Raw genomic sequence first — 20,394 nt, forward strand, 5'->3', positions numbered from 1 at the left:
TTTATACCCACCAGATAGATATAGATAATACATTGAGCGATTTGGTTAAATTATCTATGAAACTATAGAATCTGACAATGTAAAAATACAAGAAAACGTTCTCTCGTTTAGACAGTTAAATCACACTAGAAATAAATCTCTTTTTAAAAACAATAATAAAGGAAAGGCATAAGAATTCATGCCATCTTTAAGGTTAAAGTATATTATATAAATAAGGACACAACGGAACATAACTGGGAGAGAAATTAAGTGAAATATAAAAAACCTCTACCAATTTAAAACAAAAAAAAATGCAGCCAACTAAAAATTTGATTCCTAATCACAAAGGGATCAATTCTGCTTTCTACTTACTCTAAGAGTAAGGCATTATTTACTCAGTATGAGCAAGGATGGCAGAACTGAACCCTTAGAGTTATTAGCAGTGTCCTTTAAAAAAAAAAGTAGAATTTAAGCTTTTATTATAAACAACAAAGGAGATGTGCCCCTTTTTAGGTGAAATTCTTACACCTTTCTCAAGAAATGCATCAATTTAATCTTTCTCTCGCTCACACATACACACACATACATCCACCCAATTATTAAATTAACTTTGTTCAGTTCTCGGATAAATAATGCCCCTTGCAGCACCACCTGGTGTATTACAAGTAGACTTTCTAAGCCACACCTGATTACAGAATCTACATAGGAAGAGCAATGGAAACCCAAAAGCTTTATTTGGTTCTGTATTACTCAAGATTGTCAAGGATGGACTATCATGTCAAGAACAAAAGGATTTAAAGGCTCAGCTACAGAGAATGATATATTAAGAATTCAACAGATTTCCAAAAGGAAAATTAATGCAGCCCTTCCCCCTCCACACACACACACACACACACACACACACACACACACACACACACACACACACACACACACACACACACACACACACACACACACACACACACACACACACACAAAAATAAAGCTGGTCCTGTAAATCATCTTTACGTGGGCCAGTACAGAAATCTAATGCTAACACTGCAACCTAAGGATCTGAGCTGTGGCTTTGTGCAGGTAATACAGCTCAAAGTTGCACTTAGAAGGAACTGGGGATAAATATTTTCCATGGGCACTATCAGCTCTAAAACCCTGCATTCCCCAGCTGTCCCTCACCAGTCCAGACATTCAGAAACAATCATCAGTTTGAGGACTCATGGGAATACATTAGATTTTGCCAGAGAACTGCATCCCATGCAAAACAATGAGATGTAATGGGTCAATGGATGAAGACAGGTGACATGGGCTTTATCATTTACTCTTCAGATCAGGTTTTGTGCCGTATAGCAAAAGGAAACCATCAAGGGATTTTTCTTTGTGTGTACATATATATACATCTATATGTATCTATAATTAAAAAAATAAATGCCCCTTGCTGATTACCTATTATAACACACCATTTTTACTCCCATCCTAATCCAGAAACTAAATTCTTTCCTTATATAAATCCCTGCTTGCCTCAGAGCTGCATGGCTTCTTCCGCTTGTTGGCATTATGGCTAGCATTATTGCTGGCACTGTAGTTATTACTGGGTTTGTGGGGAGAGATACATAGACCCTGAAACGTGGGTTAAAGTGGGAGAATATCCTTTTAAAATGTGGGACTGTGCCCAGAGCAGGTTGGGCACTGCCAGGGAGGAGTCCCTTCCTTGGCTGGTGTGCACTGTACCACTCTGTACAGGAGGAGGGGCACCGGTGAATGCGCCCTCACCTCCCTGCTATGACTCTGCTCAGGAGAATGTTGTCAGACCCCCAGGGACTCTCTCCCTCTCCATTCAGAGCAGGCTCCATGGGACTTAAAGCTGTTCCCTTCTGACTGCCGTTTGCCTCCTCTCAAGGGGACAACACGTTCTCAGAATAACCCTTGCCCAAATGTAGGACCCAGTCCTTCAAGCTAAAGAGGTTCCCTCAAATCTGGGTGACTTCAGCACCTCTCTGGACTGAGCCTGGATCTGCAGCATACTAGGAATCAAACTCCACTCTTCGATTGTGGCTGGGCTCTGCCCTCCCAAGGCCAGGTAAGGATCCACACTCCATTCGCAGAGTCATTCCCAGCCAGTGCTCTGTGCCATGTGACTCCTCCCCTAGAGTCTCCTGCTGCAGATTGTAGCACTGCAAGCCAAGGGGGACTTAAAAAATCCCCTAAGCTGAGAGGCTATAATTTTTGCACGAGATCTAGCATGAGTGACATAAACAAAGTGAATATTCATGGCTTTGCATCTCAGGATGAACACCCAGCCCTGGCAGCTACTAAGAGAAGCCACAGGTACAGGTCTGAGTTAACCAGCATAAGCTGCATACATTCCAAACCACAGCCCCCTCCGGCTTTACATTCAGCATCACTGGATTCACTGTGTATGTGTACACTGTGTACAGTGGCACCAACAGGAGCTCATTGCCCAGCCTCGGTCTTAACCATAGGTGTGTACGTTTGTGCACCTGAGTGCATATTGCATAAGTCCTGGAGATGTTTCTTGCAAAAATAGTTTATAGGCTTCAGGCAACATGAAGATCACTTATTGCATCTCTTCCTATCCTAGGATTGCAGTACTGATTGGCTCTGTGCATCATGGGAGCTTCCTTGCTCTTCAAGAGTATTATCTCACTTGATATGCTGAAATTCCGTAATTGTCATTGGCCAATGGCCAACACGGGAACTCCAGTCTCATCAAAGCAATATGAGGTTTAAAACTGGGTGTACTGAAATCAAAGTTTGTGAAACAAGCGAGGGCCCAGGAAGTTCTTAGAACATTCAACCCTTTCACATTCTTAACGTTTGATGCATTTTCCATCTCTGACCAAAGCCAGCATTGGGAGCTTTGATCCATCCTTGTTTTGAGCAAGGAGATGGAAGAATTACACTTACTGGTTTTGATTAATCATTTTCTGAAAAACATCAGCACAGCACAGGACAGTACTACCCACCCTAAATGTGTCGCTATATACAGTCTACAGTAAGCTCTATAGCAATCACATGTAAACATCATTGTTGTGAGGAAATACTAGGACAGAAAAAGGCAAAGCTACAATGAGGCGATTGCCAATAGCAGACGCTCAGTCTAGGCCAGAGTTACTTGTGTAATTTAGATTGGGATGAGGAGCAGAGGAGAAGCTCATGACCCTATTTTACAGTAGGGACACAATTAAGTAACTACTCTTGAACAAGATGAAATTGCGTAAGGAATATATCATGTAAGTGCTCAGCAATCAACCCATTAATGAAGGTTTTGGGAAGTGTAGTTCAATTCACTGGTAGCTCATAGGTAATTACCATGTAACTGAAAGTTTTTAGAACCCTGAGCTCCACATGAGAAAACATGAGAAATCAAATAATAGTCTGGTGACACAGAGCCAAATTCCAGCACCCTTCCCTCTTTGGATAGTTCCTCACATCACAAGTGGTACTGCTGGTGTCTATGCAGCATGGTACAATTCATCATGAATTAGGATCTTAGAATCCAGTCCTGTGTGATGACTGAGTTTTTGGTTATGCATATCCTGTATAAGGAAGTAACACCATTACAATATGTTAGTGCCATGTACTAGGGGAGACCGTAAGGGAATCTAATTCTATTGGCAGAATTTAAGGCTATTATTCTATCTACAGGGGATGGCTCAATCCCTGTGGTCTCACCATGTGTGAAAAACAAACTGAAAACATGGGGGCAGTTTGTGACGTCAGCCGGGTTGTTTGGTCCCCACTGTTAAACACTGTCTCTTCACTGTTTTTTCCTCTGAGTGCCCAGTTTCTCCCCTGCCCAGACGTGGAATGGCTTTCAAGTTTGCAGGTCCATTCTATGGTGCTGCTGTTGGCCATACCAATTGTGCGCCTTAAACCCAGCACCTCTGACTGTCTTTGTAAGGACCCTGTGTTTGGGGCTTTCTGGGGACCAGCACGAGACAGGCCAGAGTTAGTGCTGCTCAGCCGGCACTGGGGTGACAGCAACAGGCAATGCTCACAGCAGGGCTGCAGTGTCTCCAGCGCCAGCGCTCTGCCAGTCAGGAGCTTGGCCTGCGGAAATGGAGAGAGACATTGATAGCCACAAGGGGCCAATAGGGAGATCGGGTTTGCTAACTACCTAGTGGGACTGCTTAGGTCTATGGCTTATCAGACACCACTCAAAGGCAGGGCGGCACACTGCATGGGGCACAGGTGTTCAATTTAGCTGCCAGTCTGAGTGAAAGGGGAATTTTCTCACCCAGTTCCCCTGCACATTGTGGAAGCAGCTATGCACGATGCACCTAGCAAGTGACTTTGCTCCAGCTGAGCCAGCCAGCGGAGGGAGAGCCTAGCAGTATCACACAGAAGTTAAGTGGAGATGTGACCCTCAGGTACTGCAGGACCAGTGTGCCCGATGTGTATCGGGACGAACCCTTGGCATGCTCCTTCGGAAGATGGCTCTTCTTGGTCTTTTAGCGCTCACTCTTCCAGGCTCTAAGGCTGGACAGTAGCTTCACTGAATGGTGCCTGATTCTACCGCCAACAGGGCCTGCAGAGATTAACTCCCACAGTGCCTAATTTGATAGTTTTCTAATGCTACACCCTTTCCCTGATCCCACAGTACCGCACCACTGTACCACAGTGCCATTTCCAAACCAGCCAGGGCCAAGCCATCACGTTCCAGCATGTTCAGCCTCAGGCAGCTCGAGATTGAGAGCTGAAGGCCCAGGACTTCCAGCCACACAAGCAGGAAGAATGGCTTTTACAAGTGCCAAACACTAACCCTGTCCTGTTCCAGTTCTCCTGGACTGGCTCACTTCACAGCTGAGGAGGCCAACTCTGGTGCAGTGCTTAATCCAAGGTGCCCCCTCAGACTGACCCCCATCTGCTGAGTGGCTAATGCCTCATTACAGTGCATAGTTAAAAATCAAGGAAGCGATACAATAAATCTGAATTACAGTACATCTGAGCCATAAATACATTTTAAGTATATACTTTTTTCTTCTATTAAAAATTAGTTTATAATCCTGATTCTATTCACAATTAACAGTTTTATCATCACGCACTACAGACAAAAAATGTTATGGTGAACACAGCTGCACCTCCACTACTGGAGCGTGGGTGGATGGTGGGGAACCCAGGGAAGGTGGAAGGAGGGAACTGAAGGCTTACAGGGTCACTCCAAAACAACCAGTCAGAAGCAAGGATACTAACGTGTGGCAGTGGAACATCAACACCATGGGGACTCACAGACAGAAGCAGCTTTGTTCAATGTAAACATCAATTTAAAGGGACAGCAGTCTATCTCTCTCGCGCTTTTTTCATATACTTAATCATTTCTTTGAAAACGTAAACATATTGGAAGTGCCTTGACTGAGGTATTGAGGTGTTCCTCCAAGGTTAAGGCTGTTATCGATGCAGGCTTCGCTGGGCCTCCTGCAGCAAGCTGTCAAAATCCATGGTCTCATACTTGCTTTTCAAGGGAGCCGGGGATGACTCCTCCGTATTGGAATCTGTTAAAGGCAGAGACAGAGTATGAGCTAGTCAGGGGTGCAGGACATCAGCTAGGACTGCAAAACACTGAATCCTGCTTCTCTTTGAAGAACTGTGTAGCCACTTAATAGTACTTAAAACTTACAAAGCACATCACATAAGTGAATAATTAATCGGCACTCTCCCCTGTAAGGCAGGTACTTCCCCATTTAACAAATGGGGAAACTGAGGCATGGAGCAGCTAAGATAAGACTAATGGGGAGAAGCAACAGATGAGGCTGGAGCAGAGCTGTTCTGATGCACTGTCACTGGTGGCAAGAAAAGGAACTGAGCGTAGTGGGAGCACACAGCGCCCCTTATACCACATCAGAGAGGTGCCACTGCAAGGTCTGTGAAAGGCACTCCTCTATGGGTTCCCTAGGAGCACTCACACCTACTGTGGACTGGACATGAGCAAGCACTCGAAGAAATACCTCTGTCCCCCAGAACTCCTGCCTCACTTGGTACAGAAAGAAGGTGTGCAGTGAATGAGGTCGGGGACTGAAGGAAGAAACTGGATGTTTTTATGATTAAAGCAGATTAATGCTGACCTAGAACTGAATTGTATCCCTGCCTCTGCCACAGCATTCCTGTGTGACCTGAGCTAGTCACGCACATCCAGATTTTTACAAATAGCTACTCTGTGTTCCTCATTTTCTGGGGGCATTTCTGCGGAACCCAAGACCAGCTGGGGAGTCCCCAGCTGACCCTGGGTTCTGGGGAAATGCTGGTGGCACCTGCAGTCATCTAGGGAGTCCCCATCTGATCCCGGGCTCCGCACGGCATTTCAAACTGGCTGCACAACATGGAGCCCAAAGTCAGCTTTTGCTTTGAAATGCACAAGAGCCCCTTCTTGTACATTTCAAAGATGGCACGCCCGCGTGCAGCTCGGAGCCAGCAGGACTTCCCGCTGCCCTGGGCTGCATGTGGTGTTCCACATTCCTCCTTTGAAATGTACAAGAGACCCAGTGGGGGCTCTTGTACATTTCACAGGAGGAATGCAGATATGCCTATCAACTAGTCGAGTAGTCAATGGAAATTCCATCAACTACTCAACTAGTAAATTAACTGCAATTTAACATCCGTAGCCTGGAGCTCTGTATCATTCGGCAGGAGCAGCTGGAGTGTGGATTGTGCAGAACCTTGTCTCCTCTGCTCTGAAGACTGAGCACATCTTACTGGCTAGCGCAGGAGAGGTGTGCTTGCAGCCCTGCACTTTCCTTGTTGCTTCCTGATGTTCAGTTATTACCCATTGCTGCTGCACCTCCCAGCTGTAGCAATTAAGCCACTCCCCTATGGCACATTATTAGAAGAAATTCCTGTTAAGGAGCAGCCTGACTGGGACAATGAATCCAGATCCAAGTGTTTCATGGACAAGGCAGGTGTCTCCTGGCTGACGTTACTGTGGGACACTGAGCTGACAAGCTACAATGCCCCGTTTGAGAGGTCTGGGCCTCAGCATACACAGAGGGCCATAAAACTCTCTAGCTAGGTCCCCACAGTCCGAAATAACATAGTTCATGCCCATGCTACAGGAAGTTATTTCGACATGTCGAAATGTCAAGCTGGAGGGCTTCTTACTCTGACTCCTGTAATCCCCATTGGACGAGGAGTAAGGGAAGCCAGAGGAAGAGTGCTCTACCTCAGGCTCGCTGCTGTGTAGACAGCGCCAAAAGCCGAAATGAGTTACTGAGATTTAAGCGATGCAATCGATGTAGCTCAAGTTGTGTAGCCTATTTCGGCTTTCGCCCTGCTGTGTAGACGTGCCCTCTCTGCCCTCAGGAAATGGGAGCCTGGCTCATCAGTGGGGCCTGCCTGTTCTCTCACCCAAGTCAGTGTATCTGGTCCACACGTTGCCACCATAGCTCAGCTGGAACGAGGGCTCATTCCTCTTCCTCAGTGAGGCGCCGTTCTTCAGCGATAAGGCGGCGTGCTCCGAACACTGGTAGGTGATGAAACCATATTTATCCCCCCTGGGCAGCCAAAGAGAAGAGTCAGAGGTGATTAAGCAGGGAGATGGACATGATGAGTCTTATCTCCTAAGGGGTATCTCAGTTCTACTGGCTCCACATCCCCACAGGGAATTTACAGACAGCTCTGCTTACCCCTGTGTGCACTGGGATGTGATGTATGCCCAGGGGATTGGGCTGTTTCGAGGCCATCCCCATTCTTCCCTCTCAAAGATGAGGATGAGTCAGCTGGACGAGCACCCTACATCCGAGAGGTTCGAAGAGCATTCCTGCTGCTTTGCCTGGCATGGGCCTGCAAGAAGCTAAACTACGAAGCTGGTTCTCAACACACCTGTTATTCCTGGTCAGAACCCGACACTCGACGATCTCCCCAAACACTTCAAAGCGTTTCTTCAGTTCGCTGGAGCTCATGCTGCTGGAAAGGTTTCTGATGTGCACCACCCGGCCTTCGCTCTGCACAAGCACAACCAACACAACTCAGATTCACCGCTTACCAGGCCACCCTGACGCTCCCTGGCCCTACTCCCAGGGACCCCCACATCTCTGAGTCCAGGTAAAGCTAAGACCTGACCCCTCTGCATAAAAAGCCCTTTGAGGAGCCTCAAACAGCTGATCTCTTTTCATCCACATTTTCTTTCTTTTTGCCTTCTACTGCATCCCTTTGCGGCTTTCTCCATGGGGCAGTGTAACCGTGGGAACGTTACTGAGCATTCCTCTCTGTGGAACTCAGCTCGTGTTGAGGAAAAAATGCCAGAGATGTGTGTGAGTGACATGATGCGTGGGGGTGTCCAAGGCAATGCAGAAGAGCAACAAATTACCACCATTACAGGCACCTATGTGTAGCTGTGAGGCTCAGCTCATTCTCGTCGCAATTCTACGCTCCCAGCCCTAACTGCTAATTCTCAGGACACCGAAGCCCTGGACATAGGATGCCCTGAATTCCTCCAGTGCCAGGGCTACTGTATATTGCCAATGTCAACTGCTTCCTCTTTATCTGTGCCCCATGCCCTTTTTAAAATTGGTCCCCTACCCAGCAATACTACAGCCAGGGCCAGAAAGGAGACAGTGGAGGAGTCTACTGGAGTGGGAGATTAACTGAGGGGCTATGAATTGCCCAAGACTTGAATGTCTTTCAGCATGAAGATGCTCCTCTCTCACGGAAAGCCCCGCTGCCTCCACCTTCCTCAGCACGGCACCCAGCCTGCCACTTACAATGGCCTTGTCCCGTCTCTTCTCAGTCTGGTCCCGGCTGGCGTCTCCCCCTTGGCACTGCTTGCTGTACTCGCATCTGTGTGTAAGCAAGCACCAGGCGTTTAGTGCCCAGAAGGGTTCCACCCTGCGGGGGGAGCTGTGCCAGTTCAAGGGGAACGGCGGCACAAGCAAGTTGACAGTGTCTGACAAGTTTTTTTTAAATCCCCTGCAGAGCTGACTCGGTGTGCAGACCCTCTAGAGAAGAGCCTGGTTCCCCAGATCAAATCAAGCCTCCTTGGGCTTGGCTCGGGACGTAAGCTGCAAGGGAAATCACTCTGCACAGATACTTGATGTGGCTCACTAGCTCCTACTACCTCCGTGTAGCTCTCCCCTTGCCAAGGAGCTCCTGGCTCCTCCCCAATTCTGGCTGTGACCTTCCTTTTTGTACCACCCCAGAAACCCAGCATCAGCCAGGTCAAGCCTTGTCTGACTGACCCACATCAAGCATCCACTAGTGTATTATCACCATTGGTGTGTTATCATTTACTTTAAGGAACTAAAACAAACTGTGTTGGACTCAGAAATAAAGACGATTTCATCAGAACTCCCTGTTGGGCTGGACTGTGGGACGGGCCTCGGATCAGTACACGTGTGCCATGCGTGGACTAGGTGCTCTGCATGCTCGGGCTCTGTGGAAGTGTTCAGTCATAATTCTGCCCCGTAGGGTGGTCAGGGATGAAGCCAGAAGCTTAAGCCCTGTGTGATCTTTGGGGTTGAATGCTTGGATGTACCTTGGGGAGTAGGGGGAACCTCCTCAGCTTCACTTTGGGGTCCTTGTGTTTGGAACCCTGACAGAAGAATATTACCTGGCATGTCTAGTGCCTGCTCTTTGGTATCTCACAGTGCTTCTGAGAAGAAAACAAACGTATCCTCATGTGACAGATGGAGAAAATGAGGCACAGAGATGGAAAAGTGACTCGCTCAAGAGCACACAAGGAGCTGGTGGCAGAGCTAAGGCTTGTGCTCTATTCACCTGCCTCTCTTATACCCCTAGTATAAATCCCCAAGAACATCTTTTGCTTGAGATGTGCTTGCAGGCTGGGACTCACCAGATCCACCCCTCCCCACCTGGCAGCCACTCTACTATACCTGAAAGTCCGTCTGTTTGCTGGAGACCTGGACCTGCAGCATGAAGACCCAGAGCTGGATCTACTCCGGGAACAGTGGTGCAAGCTGGACCTGGCAAGTGGGTTCCTGCGCAAGCACAGCTTGGACTCCAACGGACTCTCGCAATGTTCTTCCTCTTCCTCCTCTTCCTCCTCCGCAGGGGAGCTGCTCTCACTGCAGCTGTCTTCAAAGACAATGTCGTATTCAGGGGTCTTGCAGAAGCCTGTGTCCTCATCTTCAAGGGTGCAGTCCAGGAAGCCGAAGTGCTTAGTTAAACTGGCTCTGATCTCCTGGTCTCTGAGCTGCTTGCTGCACTCCTTCCACGGAGCCTCACCCTTCCCCTCCTTAGTGGCCTGGCCCAACTCCTGATAGTGTGCGTCTGGCACTCTTCTCTTGTGCTCACCCTCCACGTGGCTCTGGGGCTCCCAGGATTTCAGCACTTTCCCCTGGAGCATGGCCTCAGGTTTCAGCACCTGGCAGTAGTCATGGTCCCCAAAAGAGCGAGAAAAGGGCCGCTTCAGCACCCCCTGCTGCTCCGAGGGGGAAGGGCGCACGGTCGCTCGGCTCAAATGAGCGTAAAGCTCTGTTCGCTCTGGGTGCTTCTTCGTGAGTTTCCGGGAGGCAGTCACATCGACTGCCACTGCTAAGGTTCTTGGACCTGGAGTGGAAGGGGTGATGGTGGCTTCTTCCTTCACTGACCCATGGGGAATGTCCGGCTTATACAGGTCCTCCTCAGCAGGCTTGTATGGCGGAGTGGTAGGTGGTGTGAGACCTTGACCCCCCCCACAACAAACCACAAATGTGAAACTTTTTGAGCAGAGCTTTCCCCCTCAGGCAATACCATAACTGGCCATAGCACAAGGAGCTACGTCTGGGTGGCTCTCTTGGGAGACATTTACTCTGTAGCAAGGGGCTCCCTGCTAATTACTGCTAGCCTCCTGTCTTCAGAAGGGGGTCATTGCAACACCAAAGTGGTTGGCAGCTAGGGGAGTCTATGGGATCTCCCTCCTGCAACCTCCTCAAAACACAGTGGTGAGAAAGGCCTTTAACTGGATTGTCAGAGGAATTGGGCACTCGTGCCAAATGAGGTTAGCAGGCACTCTGCACCTCTGAAAATTAGCCCATGCATTTGTTCCAGTGTATGCGTGGCCTGTACTGGTTGTGCATCAGTTCATTTAGATAACTAAGCAGATTTGGACCTGGACAATGCTTGGAAGGGAAAGCTCCCTTGCAAATGCCCGCAACAGCAGACAAGTTGTGAGTCTGGCTATTGCAGTTTTTGGAGCAATGATCTGAGGCCTGCTTAAGGCAGCTGCCCCCACTAAAGCCAATGGAAACACTCCTATTAACAGGAACTTTATCCTTGGGATTCTGACCACATTCAAGTGGAGGATGTAGAGTTTGGCACCTTGTATTTTCCTTCATTTCAGTTCAATACAGGATTCCTCCTCACTGCCTGGCTGAAATTGTTGCTGTGTGCCACTCCACAGCTACTATGTTCCACCCCAGAGATCTATGAATCAGTTGTATCTGAATTTTTACTGGTAAAATCCATTATATTTACTTTGTTTAAATAATTCCTCCAACAAGGAGGGCTACCACCACGTCTAGAAGCAGGTAGCACCAGACTATCCCACCCTGAATTTTTGTTATTTTTTCCCTCATCTCCCAATGTACCCTGAGAGAGTCGAGACAACAAAGGAAGGCTTACCTGCAGTCCCACATAGCTCCACAGTCAGCGCCTGCTCGAAGTTCCGCTTCCCAAATGGAGGATCACTGGAGAGAAAAAGAAAATTAGAGGAAGGGGGAGGTGTTTATATGAACATCAGAGACTGAGAAAGAGCAGCACAGAGACCCCAGCCAAAGGGGGAACAGGAAGAAGAGACCTAACCCATATGGGATGCCTGTTCTGTCCCTCTCCAACTCTTTGCGGCCTCAGGGTGAACACATAATGCAGCGGGGGAGGGCAAAATCCAAGCCTCTGAAGCATTTCCATTTTCCTTCCCAGCTGAGACAGAAGAACAGGTAGCTAGAGAGACACTCCAGCAAAAATGTTTCCCAACCAGCCAGAGCTACAAGTCCTTATATCAAAGAAAAGGACCCAGAGGGGAGATACCCCTTCTGCGTTCGCTCCACCATATGGCACTTTTATGGCCTTCAGCAGAGAAATCCATTGGCATAACCTGCCCTGAATCTGAGGACCTGAAGCCATGCTATCGCTTGCACTTAGGAACCCAGTCCAGGACATTACATTTCAAACTCATCTTCTCCCTGCTGTACGTCCTCTTCACCTGATTGGTCAAAGCTCTGTAATTTAGTCTGGCTGGCTACAATTTTGAAATTTAAAATGCATGTCCATACAGGCAACGCTACAGGCCATTTTGCAGACATGCTGGCCCCGACTGTTACTGCTAGGAAGTATTTTGTTTTACACTTACGTTTGTGCCAAGGACAGTGTGAGACACGTGGGTGTTTCTGAAAGATACGGAGAGAAGCAGAATTACTGAACAGGCTGCATTCCCGTCACACTGATTGATTGTATCACACCCAGGAAAAGGAGGCAGCATGGGCTAGCAGATTAGGTAGGGGCTTGGATGCCAGGAGCTCTGAGCTCTAGACCTAGCATGGTTACCTGGACCTAGTGTGGCCTGAGGAAGTTACTTTGCCTCTCTGATTTGCTTTCCTTATCTACCAAATGGACAACGCATTGTGAGGGTTAATTACACAATGTTTATAAATCTCTTTCCCCATGCCCATGCTAAGATGCTGCTAATAACAGTGCTACAAGGGGCTCCAGGGGGAGGTCTGGCCTGCTCTGCTCCTGAGCTGAAGGGCTAGTATTCTATGGAAAGGGTGGCGGGGAGAAATCCTTCACCGATGGTTTTGCTGAGATTCACTCAGCAGAGAGCAGCTTTGGATGAACACATGCTGCTTGGCACTCATCTGGGCTTTCCATCCATAGAGCAAAAGGTACTTTGCAAAGGAAGATCTAGGTTCTTAACTCCATGTTAAAGATGGGGCAACTGAGGCACAGAGAAGGGCAGCAACTTCCCCAAGGTCACATTGATTCACTGACAGAGCTGGTCTCTAGCCCTGCCCAGTAGACTATGCACCCCACAAGCCACACAGAAAAGGCCCTACAGCACTGCAAAAATTTGGCATTTGCTTCATTGGCTATGGGGTCCGCAGTGCTCGGCCATTTACAGGCACATGCACAAAGGCTTCCTATGTCAGCCAGGCACTGCTACAAGTGACTCACAGCCCAGCCAGTGCACAGGTCTGGCAGAAAGGGCTAGTGCCTAACACACAGCATGCCAGTTCAGCCTATGCTAAGCCCCCATGCACTGACAGCCTGAGAAGAACGGAGCCAGCAGCAGCTCCTTTGGACATTAGTTTTGTCACTTCCAGGTAAATGCTGGCGTTAATTTGCCTCTAGTCACCTGCAGCCCCTCCTCCCTTACCTGTTTCATGCAATGGGGTGTAGCGCCGGCTCTCATCCACCTCACATCTTCCCCCCTCATCTGGGCACCCCAGCCAAGGGGTCTGGGTCTCTGTTGGGTGGTTCTGGCATCCGCTGTCCCTCTCGTCTGTGCCGCCCACCTCCACAACTGTTGCAGGCTCTTCTGTGTCAAAGTTCTCCAGGTCTGGGTACAACGCTGGCTCCCTGGAGGCGAGAGCATCCTTCACCGGGCTCTCTGCTGCCTCCCCTGGGGCAGACAGCTCTGGGGGAGGCTCGTCAAGAAAGGACAGCCAGTGGCTGAGCTCGGGGTTGAGTCTCTTGGAGCGCCGGACAGCATAAATAGCGCACTCCTGCTTCCGTCCCGCTTTTCCCACGGCTTGCTGAGCGGAGAGAGCTGCATGCTTCCCAGTGGCATCCTCTGGGCTGCTGGTCTCTCTCTTGGCTTCAGACTCAGCCTTGGGGCTTTGCCTGAGCTCCGCTTTCTCCAGAGGCATATTGGCTCTGGCCTTACATCCCCCAGGAGAACTCTCAGCCTCCTGAGTAGATGCTCCTAGGGACTTGGAGCTATGAGGCCTAACCAAGGAAGCATACACGGGCTTGGCCAATCTGTACGGCTTGCTCACATCACACAGCAGGTCCCGGGCCAGTAGCTCCTTCAGGATGGAGAACTCTGGCCAAGTGGCTCTAGGCTTCTTGCTGCCAGCTGCTGTTTGCCAGGTGCAGGATGTCCGGCTCTCCAGGGGCAGTGTCTGTGAAGGATAGTCTGGCTTTGCTCTCTTGTATGGGCTGTTACAGTGCTGGTGCTTCACATCGGCAGGGTCTCTGAGAGGCAGCTTCCGTGGAGGAAGGCAGTAAGTATGCATGTAGCGGATGAGCTTCACCACTGTGTGCATGGCCTTCTCGCTGGCCAAATGATCACTGGTGCCATCGTTGGAGGAGGAGGGAGGCGTGACTGGGGCCTCATTGGAGCTCAGTGAGTCTTCGCTCGAGTCGCTGTCATCTCCACTGTGTGCAGCGTGACTCAGAGGGGGGTGGCTGCTGCCGCTGACTTGGTGCCCGTCTGGGGGCCAGGTGGCTTTGGTCAGCGGGCAGCATGCAGTGGAGGTGAGGTGCTTGTGCAGCTCTGTGCAGCTCCGACTCTGAGCCTGGAGACAGCTCAGCTTTCTGTCCTGGGGACCCTCTGCCTTCAGAGACAGACAGAAGAGACACACCTCAGTAAGAACAAACTCAGGCCCCAAAATGAGCTTCACCAAGACTCCCCACCTGCCGAAATACACTGCAGGAGCAACAAACCCACCAGGGACACATGCACTAGGTCAGGTGATTTCACTGAACAATGCTACAGGGGAAACAGACCCTGGGCCCATTCCTCACCCAGGCAGTAAGGGAGTGGTCCTCTATGGGGAACAGGGTCTGCTTCTGAGCCCTTGGTGTGAGGAGGCACGTTGCGCTGCCTGGTTGGATGGACAGAGCAGTTGCTTCACTGGACATTTTCAGAACCTGTCTAGCACAGCGAGACAGAAGGCCCTTGCTAACAGCCCAGGCAGCCAGCCTTGGCGCTCAGCAAAGTCTCCGCTGCACAGGCTGGAGCAAGTTCCCATGTTCCCAGTCTTAGAACGTATACAACATTTATTAGGACATTATGAACAATTATAAATATTTAACCTGCGGCGTCCCTATGATAATCCAAGGGCTGAGGCTCCCTGGCGCTCTGTGTATTATCCTTGCTCTAAATGCAGTTTGCAATGACTTCCCCTCCCCCTCCTCTGCACACACCCAGTCATGCCCTGCCATCAGGCAGGCTCCACTCTGCTGGATTCACAAAGCCACTTTGAAACAAGGCAGGCCCATATGCGAGGGGGGGGGGGGGGTGTGCGCACGAAGGGTGTGAAAGCACCTCTTGGTCCCCCAAGTAAGCATGCTCCAGCTGGCATGGGGAAGGCAGGAGTGGCACACGGCCCAAGCCTCCCTCTCCCGTGCTCTGACCAGCTGGGGGGAGGCTGGGGCTGATTTCCCCACTTACTTGGAGGACCATGGGGGGGTGCATTCACACTCTGTCAGTCCACATTTACAAAAAAAGCACTCCCCTCCCAAAATTCCTGTGTATGGGCCTGCAAGGGCTTAGGATTCGTTAAAACTTAGATTTAGTGAGAACAACTTTCCAGGCCCCTCAGAGCATGGTACGTGCAAAGATACTAATGCAGGCTCAGTCGTCTCTGCGCTACCTAAAATCAGCAAAGAATGCAATGTTACACGGTTTGTTTGAGAGGAGTGAAGCAGTTTACTGAGATCTGTCCTAATGACGGCTATGCCCTAGAAATGTCCACTTCATCATAGCCAGCTGAGTGGGCCAAATCACAGCTCTGTACATCTCAATGCAGACACGCAAACTTTCAATAGCCGTGGTTCCTGCATCTGCTGCCTGGATCCTACCACAGCCAGGTCTGATCCCTGGGTGGGGCTAGGCAGCACACCCAGGGCCTTCTCCTAGTGCTGCTCTTTAGGGAGAACGGATGAAGACTGCTTTCCTTCTTCGAAACATACAGGGATGATGAGCCGACTCTGACTGATGCCTGAGGAATGAGGAGCACAGGCTGGAAACAGATGAAGAAACAGCCTTGGCCAATGAGGAGAAGTCTTAGCTACAGCGGGGAGGTGTGATTCTCAGCCCCAACATAGACTTACACTAGCTCTGCTCAAACTAGTGCACTACAAATAGCGGCACTGACATTGTGAGACCAGCGGCAGCAGATTAACTGCCTGAAACTAACCTCGCCCCCTACTCCCCGATTCTGAGCTCCAGCATCTAGCCTGAGCCACCCCTCACACTGCAATCCCCACACTGCTGCATGTACCATGCTAGCGCAAGCCAAGCCAGTACAAGTCTGTCTGCCCATATGGGGAACACACCTCCCAGCTGCCATGCTTTGATCTCAATTCATAATGCTCACCCACAGGGGGAGGGATAGCTCAGTGGTTTGAGCATTGGCCTACTAAACCCAAGATTGTGAGTTTAATCCTTGTGGAGGCCATTTAGGGATCTGGGGCAAAAGTTTGTCAGAGATGGTACTTGGTCCTGCTGTGAAGGCAGGGGACTGGACTCAACAACCTTTCAAGGTCCCTTCTATCTCTAGGAGACAGGCAATCGCCATTAATTTATGAAGTCCTGCCCAGCCTGTACACTGCTGGCTTGTATTCAGCCAGAGAACTGGGGTGCTTTAATGCAATAGAATGCACCCCTATATTCACACCCTCAATGAATTCTGTCAGACACTACACACTACTGTAATGGTCTTTGTACAAAATATGTCTTGTACAAAGGTATCTAGGTATCATTTGAAAACTGGTAATTTGCTAGTCAGTAATATCAGGGTAAAATATGTGTAGCAAATATATGTGAAGTTACACGTTCTCCTGAACGGCACATATTCAAACCCATGGAGCCCTGATTAGGCAAAACTTGCCACGCAAGCCTATCTGAAACAAAGCAGTGTGCATGTATCTCAATTTACAAAGTCTCAGAAGGGTAGCTGCATTAGTCTGCATCTGCAAAAACAAGGAATCCTGTGGAACCTTAGAGGCTAACAGATTTATTAGGGCCTAAGCTTTCATGGGTAAAACCCACTTCATTGGGTGAACTGGAGTGGAAGTTACAGAAACAGAAGTGTGCGCATGCGTGCGTGCATATACACACACACTTAAGCTTCTTTGTATCTTTCTCTCTATATACATTTTTTTCCTGTGAAATGACAAGAAATCACATCACTCTGCATTGCCCTGCCCCCAAGTCTCTGCAGAGTGAGAAGGGGTGGCCATGGCTGGGGTTTCCCCTGGCCCCTCCTGGGGGGCACCTTGGGCTCCCCACTGGCCCCAGCTCCCCTGCAAGAGGCCCGGGGGCAGTGGTGGAAGCCTGCCTACAGCCCTGCTTCTACCTCCTGAGCCCTGATGCTCCACGACCCAGTGGCCTTAGGCTGCCACCTGCCTGCCACTCTAGCCTCATGCCCCACCCCCAAGATTATAGCACCTGCCCTGAGTGCCTGTGGGAAGCAGGTGGGCGAAGGAAAGCCCCCAGGCTCTGTGCCAGATCCAGCTTGTGAGGAAGCATGTGCACTACTCCTTCCCTTCCCCATAGCAGCACATGCGCTTTCCCACAAGCTGTATCAACAAGGAGCCTGGGGGCTTTCTCCTCCTCTTCCTGCAGGCAGCCAGTGCTGGTGCTATAATCTTGTGGGGGCAGGGGGCAAGGCTGGAACGGCAGGCAGGCAGCGGCCCAAGGCAGGCAGCGGTTCCCTGCTAGGTCATGGAGCAACGGGGCCCCGGACCTGGAGGTAGAAGCAGGGCTGGAAGCAGGTTCCCCATTGGAGCAACATGCAGCATGAAATAAAGCAAGTGCCCCCGTGCCTCTCATGGCCAGACCCTGCACTTCCAGAGCCTCACCCACTCCCTCCCCCGCCATACCCATAGCCTTCTCCTGGCCATCCCCGGCAGCTGGGAACAGAGCAGGACCTGGCAAGGCCTCAGCTGGGGGGGGGGGGGGTTGCCAGGTGTCCAGTTTTGAACCGGACAATCCAGTATTTGAGCTTTCTGTTCAGGAAGCAAACTGATAAAATATAAATGTCCAGTATTTTCTAAATAAGATGTAATGTAGATTGTGATGTAATATCAAATACGTCTGGTATTTTTGTTGAAACCATCTGTCAACCCTGGGGGCGGGAGGCAGGGTTAGGTAGTGGTCCGGAGGTGGAGGGGGCGGGGAGGAGGAGGAGGAGCCCGGGCTGGCCTTTTAAGCTGGCTCCCCGCAGCACTAGCTCCTGCTTCCCCATCCACTTGCTGCCTGATACAGAGGCAGCAAGGAGGGGAAGCAAGCAGTCAACAAGGTTAACTGATAAGCCTAAGCTTATTGGTTAATCGTCTCAACAACTGTTCATTGACATCCCTACTTCTGGTTAGTATGCCTCTCTATGACAAGGGGCCTCCATCTTCAGAGCCCTTCTGTGCTTGACTTTTCCATTTGTGCTTCCAACAGAGGTGCCCATCACTGTCACGGTGTCTCTGCGATCTGAACAGACTGAGTATCTGGCTTCAAAATTTGTTTATTCAAGCTGCCTAAGAGGCTGCAAAAGGAACTGCCTTTTGGTTGCAACAGACTTGGGCTCAATTTGCATCAGCTACCTACAGAGCCTATATCCCGAACCATTTAAGCTCTCCAGATTTCCCGTACCCTGCAGCAGGGGTAGGGTGGCAGCTGAATCCCAAAGGCTCCTGAGGGGTCTCTAGCATCTCTTATGACTGACTCAGCTCAACTGCAGGACAAGAGAGTGACTTAGCTCAACAAAGTCTTCAGTGGAGCTGCAGCTGTGTCAGTCTCAGGATGGGACACAAAGTGGGCGAGGTAGTATCTTCTAATGCAGAGGCAGAGCTCTGTGAGGCTCAAAAGCATCTCTCTCACCTACCGCTGTTGGTCTGATAAAAGTTTTTCCCCACCCCCCCTTGTCTCTCTGAGCCCCAGTAACATGTTCACATGTTGCTCTGGTTGGGCCTCTGAGTAGTCATTTCTTACCCTTCAATCGTGTCACAGGAAACAGTGTGGGTACTATGGAAATCTATTAGATAGGCCTGCTAGATAGGCAGGTTACATAGAGGCAGTTACATGGATTCCATCAGACACAGCTGATCTCTCTCTAGCCCATGTCTGTGGCAATATCAGTGCTTTCTTTTTAGAACAGCCTTTCCTCCATTGCAGCTGGTATGAAACCATGCTCCCCCGCCCCCATCCCCTGTCAGAATGTCGTGCCTTTCCCAGGCAATCTAAGTCTGCATATCTAATGCACTGCACAATTTCCATTATTCCCGTGGAAAATCTTTGATGGTGACTTGTGTTGGATTTCAGGGGATTAGCGTGAATGACTGGCTTGGGCTCTGCAATTTTGCACACAGCTCTCCCCAGGCAAGTCAACTCAAGCAAGTTCTACTATAATTTATTGGGAAGGGGGACTTTATAAATCCTAACTCCAAGGAACTGACTTCACCCTCAGCCCCCCTGAAGACAAACTGCTCCAAATGCACAGATAGGATAGTGAGAATCTCCCTAGGACTCCTTGGGGGTTTGACAGACTACCAAAGCAGCCTATTTCCCCATGCCACAGCACTTCCCCTTCCGATTATGTTAGGCCAAGTCTGTTTTCTGAATGCTGTTCTTGAGGTTGGACACAAGGAAATGGGCAGGCAAGGGCCTCCTTAGCATTCCCTGCTGGGTTGGGGCCACGGCACCTAGGATGGGAAATACCTTTGTGTAGGGTCGCTGGGGTCTGGATTTTGGGGGCCCCTGGCGCCGTGCATTCCCTTCTCTCTGAGCCTCACAGCTTGGAGGCACAGGGGACGGAGAAAGAAGCAACTTCTTCAGCTAAAAAAAGAGAAATGTTGAGAAAAAGAATGGGAATTCCAGTGTGAACAGTGACCTAGCACGTGCTAGCCTCTACTGCCCACCTGTGAGATGGGTTCACAAATCTCCCATCACTGAAGTCAAGAGCTACAAACTCTTGGCTCTGTCCTGGGCTGTCAGCTGTAAGGATCATGAATCAACCAGGGAAAAATTTTACTCCTCTCTGCAAGCTACTTGCCTGCAGATAAAGAATGTTCTAGCCTGTGGGTGGGGCAGTTATAATGCATCACTTAGCACTCCAGTGCTTTATGTCTTCGAAACACTTTACAAGCACTGACGTCACTCCTTGGAACACTCCTGTAGCTATGCAAGATGGGGAAAAGGATACCTAGAGATGAATTTGCTGCCCCCACACCACACACCATGACATCTCCTATTAAAGTAACTAGGATTGCCACGGCATTAAAATAACCCCCAAATCAGTTTTGTCCTTATCAGATGGCAATTTCAGTTCTACATATGCATGTGAGTTGAGCAGCTCACACAAGTCCCTGTGCAAGGATTATTTGGCAGGAAGGCTCCAAAGGGGCTTGGATTAATCAATTAGCTTGCAAAGTGTTTTGAAGATATAAAGCTCTGTGTAAGTGCCAAGTATTTACTGGGACTCCCACACACAAGGACCCTGTAATCCCATCAAGAAGGTCTGGTGACAA

At 49.6% G+C, this 20,394-nt stretch overlaps 1 protein-coding gene across 2 annotated transcripts in view; it reads right to left on the reverse strand.

The window, feature by feature from the left end:
* Positions 1–424: 424 nt before the first annotated feature.
* The window catches only part of PPARGC1B (PPARG coactivator 1 beta), a 103,413-nt gene continuing 83,443 nt past the window's right edge, over positions 425–20,394 (reverse strand). Inside the window, exons 4-12 of one of the 2 annotated variants that reach the window (XM_006138100.4) lie at positions 19,586–19,702; positions 13,301–14,483; positions 12,278–12,314; positions 11,551–11,615; positions 9,822–10,611; positions 8,694–8,769; positions 7,813–7,934; positions 7,339–7,484; positions 425–5,492 (exon numbers count right to left, since the gene is read on the reverse strand). In XM_006138100.4, the coding sequence (XP_006138162.2) occupies positions 5,389–5,492; positions 7,339–7,484; positions 7,813–7,934; positions 8,694–8,769; positions 9,822–10,611; positions 11,551–11,615; positions 12,278–12,314; positions 13,301–14,483; positions 19,586–19,702 (2,640 nt within the window). In that variant the 3' untranslated portion in view covers positions 425–5,388. The remainder of the gene's footprint in view (positions 5,493–7,338; positions 7,485–7,812; positions 7,935–8,693; positions 8,770–9,821; positions 10,612–11,550; positions 11,616–12,277; positions 12,315–13,300; positions 14,484–19,585; positions 19,703–20,394) is intronic. The other variant, XM_025178968.2, reaches the window with a different exon arrangement.

Source organism: Pelodiscus sinensis, chromosome 17 (genome assembly GCF_049634645.1).
Source record: "Pelodiscus sinensis isolate JC-2024 chromosome 17, ASM4963464v1, whole genome shotgun sequence".
Lineage (NCBI taxonomy): Eukaryota > Metazoa > Chordata > Testudines > Trionychidae > Pelodiscus > Pelodiscus sinensis.